General features: G+C 56.3%; 1 protein-coding gene across 4 annotated transcripts in view; it reads right to left on the reverse strand.

The window, feature by feature from the left end:
* Positions 1 to 526, reverse strand: part of ralgapa2 (Ral GTPase activating protein catalytic subunit alpha 2) — a 462,100-nt gene extending 461,574 nt beyond the window's left edge. For all 4 annotated transcript variants that reach the window (XM_033026192.1, XM_033026194.1, XM_033026193.1 and 1 more), the window contains exon 1: positions 142 to 526. In XM_033026192.1, coding sequence (XP_032882083.1) covers positions 142 to 247 — 106 coding nt within the window. In that variant the 5' untranslated portion in view covers positions 248 to 526. The remainder of the gene's footprint in view (positions 1 to 141) is intronic.
* Between the last annotated feature and the right edge of the window lie 553 nt (positions 527 to 1,079).

Raw genomic sequence — 1,079 nt, forward strand, 5'->3', positions numbered from 1 at the left:
GAGAGAGAGAGGTGAGGAGGGGGGGGGGGGAGAGGAGAGGAGGGGGCAAAGCATGGAGTGAAGGCTGCATTGAAATCACCATGGTTATCAGTCCCACCCAGGGGCATCCATGGCAACTGCAGGTGTCCCCTCCTCACTCACCTAGCAGAGCTCTCAGGTGCTTGAGGCGGGTCAGCACGTCCTTCTTTGGGTCCAGAACTTTCTGTGTAGATTTCTTGACGTCTCCATGAGGCTTTCTGGAAAACATCCCGTTCCGCGGGCGGCCAACACACAAGCGCCCGTCGTCTTCGCCGCCTGCCTGCCGCCCCTTGCGCCTTCCTTGATTTAATTCTGGGAGCAAGCCGTTCTCAAGCCGCCAAATGCATCTTTCTCTCTTCCTTTCCTCCTCCTCTTCTTCTCTCCCTCTTCTTCTTCTCTCCCCCGCCGCCCCGCTTCTGTCGACGTTGCCCTCTCGCTCAGTGACACCGCGCTCTGCTCGCCGTCCTCTCGGGTGTAAACACGGAACTCGCCGCCATCAGGCCCGCCCGCTGCCCCTCCCCCCGCACTCACACCTGCGCGCTGACGTCAGGCGCCGGGCGGAGTGGGCGGGGCCCGGACTCGGCGGCGTGCTCCGCCCTGCGTGCGTGCGTGTGTGAGTGAGAGATTGTATACAATGTGAACACACCTGCGTGACTGAGAGACAATGTATGTCTGTGAGTGAGAGTGTATGAGACAGTGTAGTGCGAGAGAGAAAGAGAGAGAGTGTGTGAGAGTTCAGTATTGATGTGGATAGAGAACTGGCTGGCAGACAGGAAGCAAAGAGTAGGAGTAAACGGGTCCTTTTCAGAATGGCAGGCAGTGACTAGTGGGGTACCGCAAGGCTCAGTGCTGGGACCCCAGCTATTTACAATATATATTAATGATTTGGACGAGGGAATTGAATGCAACATCTCCAAGTTTGCAGATGACACGAAGCTGGGGGGCAGTGTTAGCTGTGAGGAGGCTGCTAGGAGGCTGCAATGTGACTTGGATAGGTTGGGTGAGTGGGCAAATGCATGGCAGATGCAGTATAATGTGGATAAATGTGAGATTATCCACTT

The sequence above is a fragment of the Amblyraja radiata genome, chromosome 8 (genome assembly GCF_010909765.2).
Source record: "Amblyraja radiata isolate CabotCenter1 chromosome 8, sAmbRad1.1.pri, whole genome shotgun sequence".
NCBI lineage: Eukaryota > Metazoa > Chordata > Chondrichthyes > Rajiformes > Rajidae > Amblyraja > Amblyraja radiata.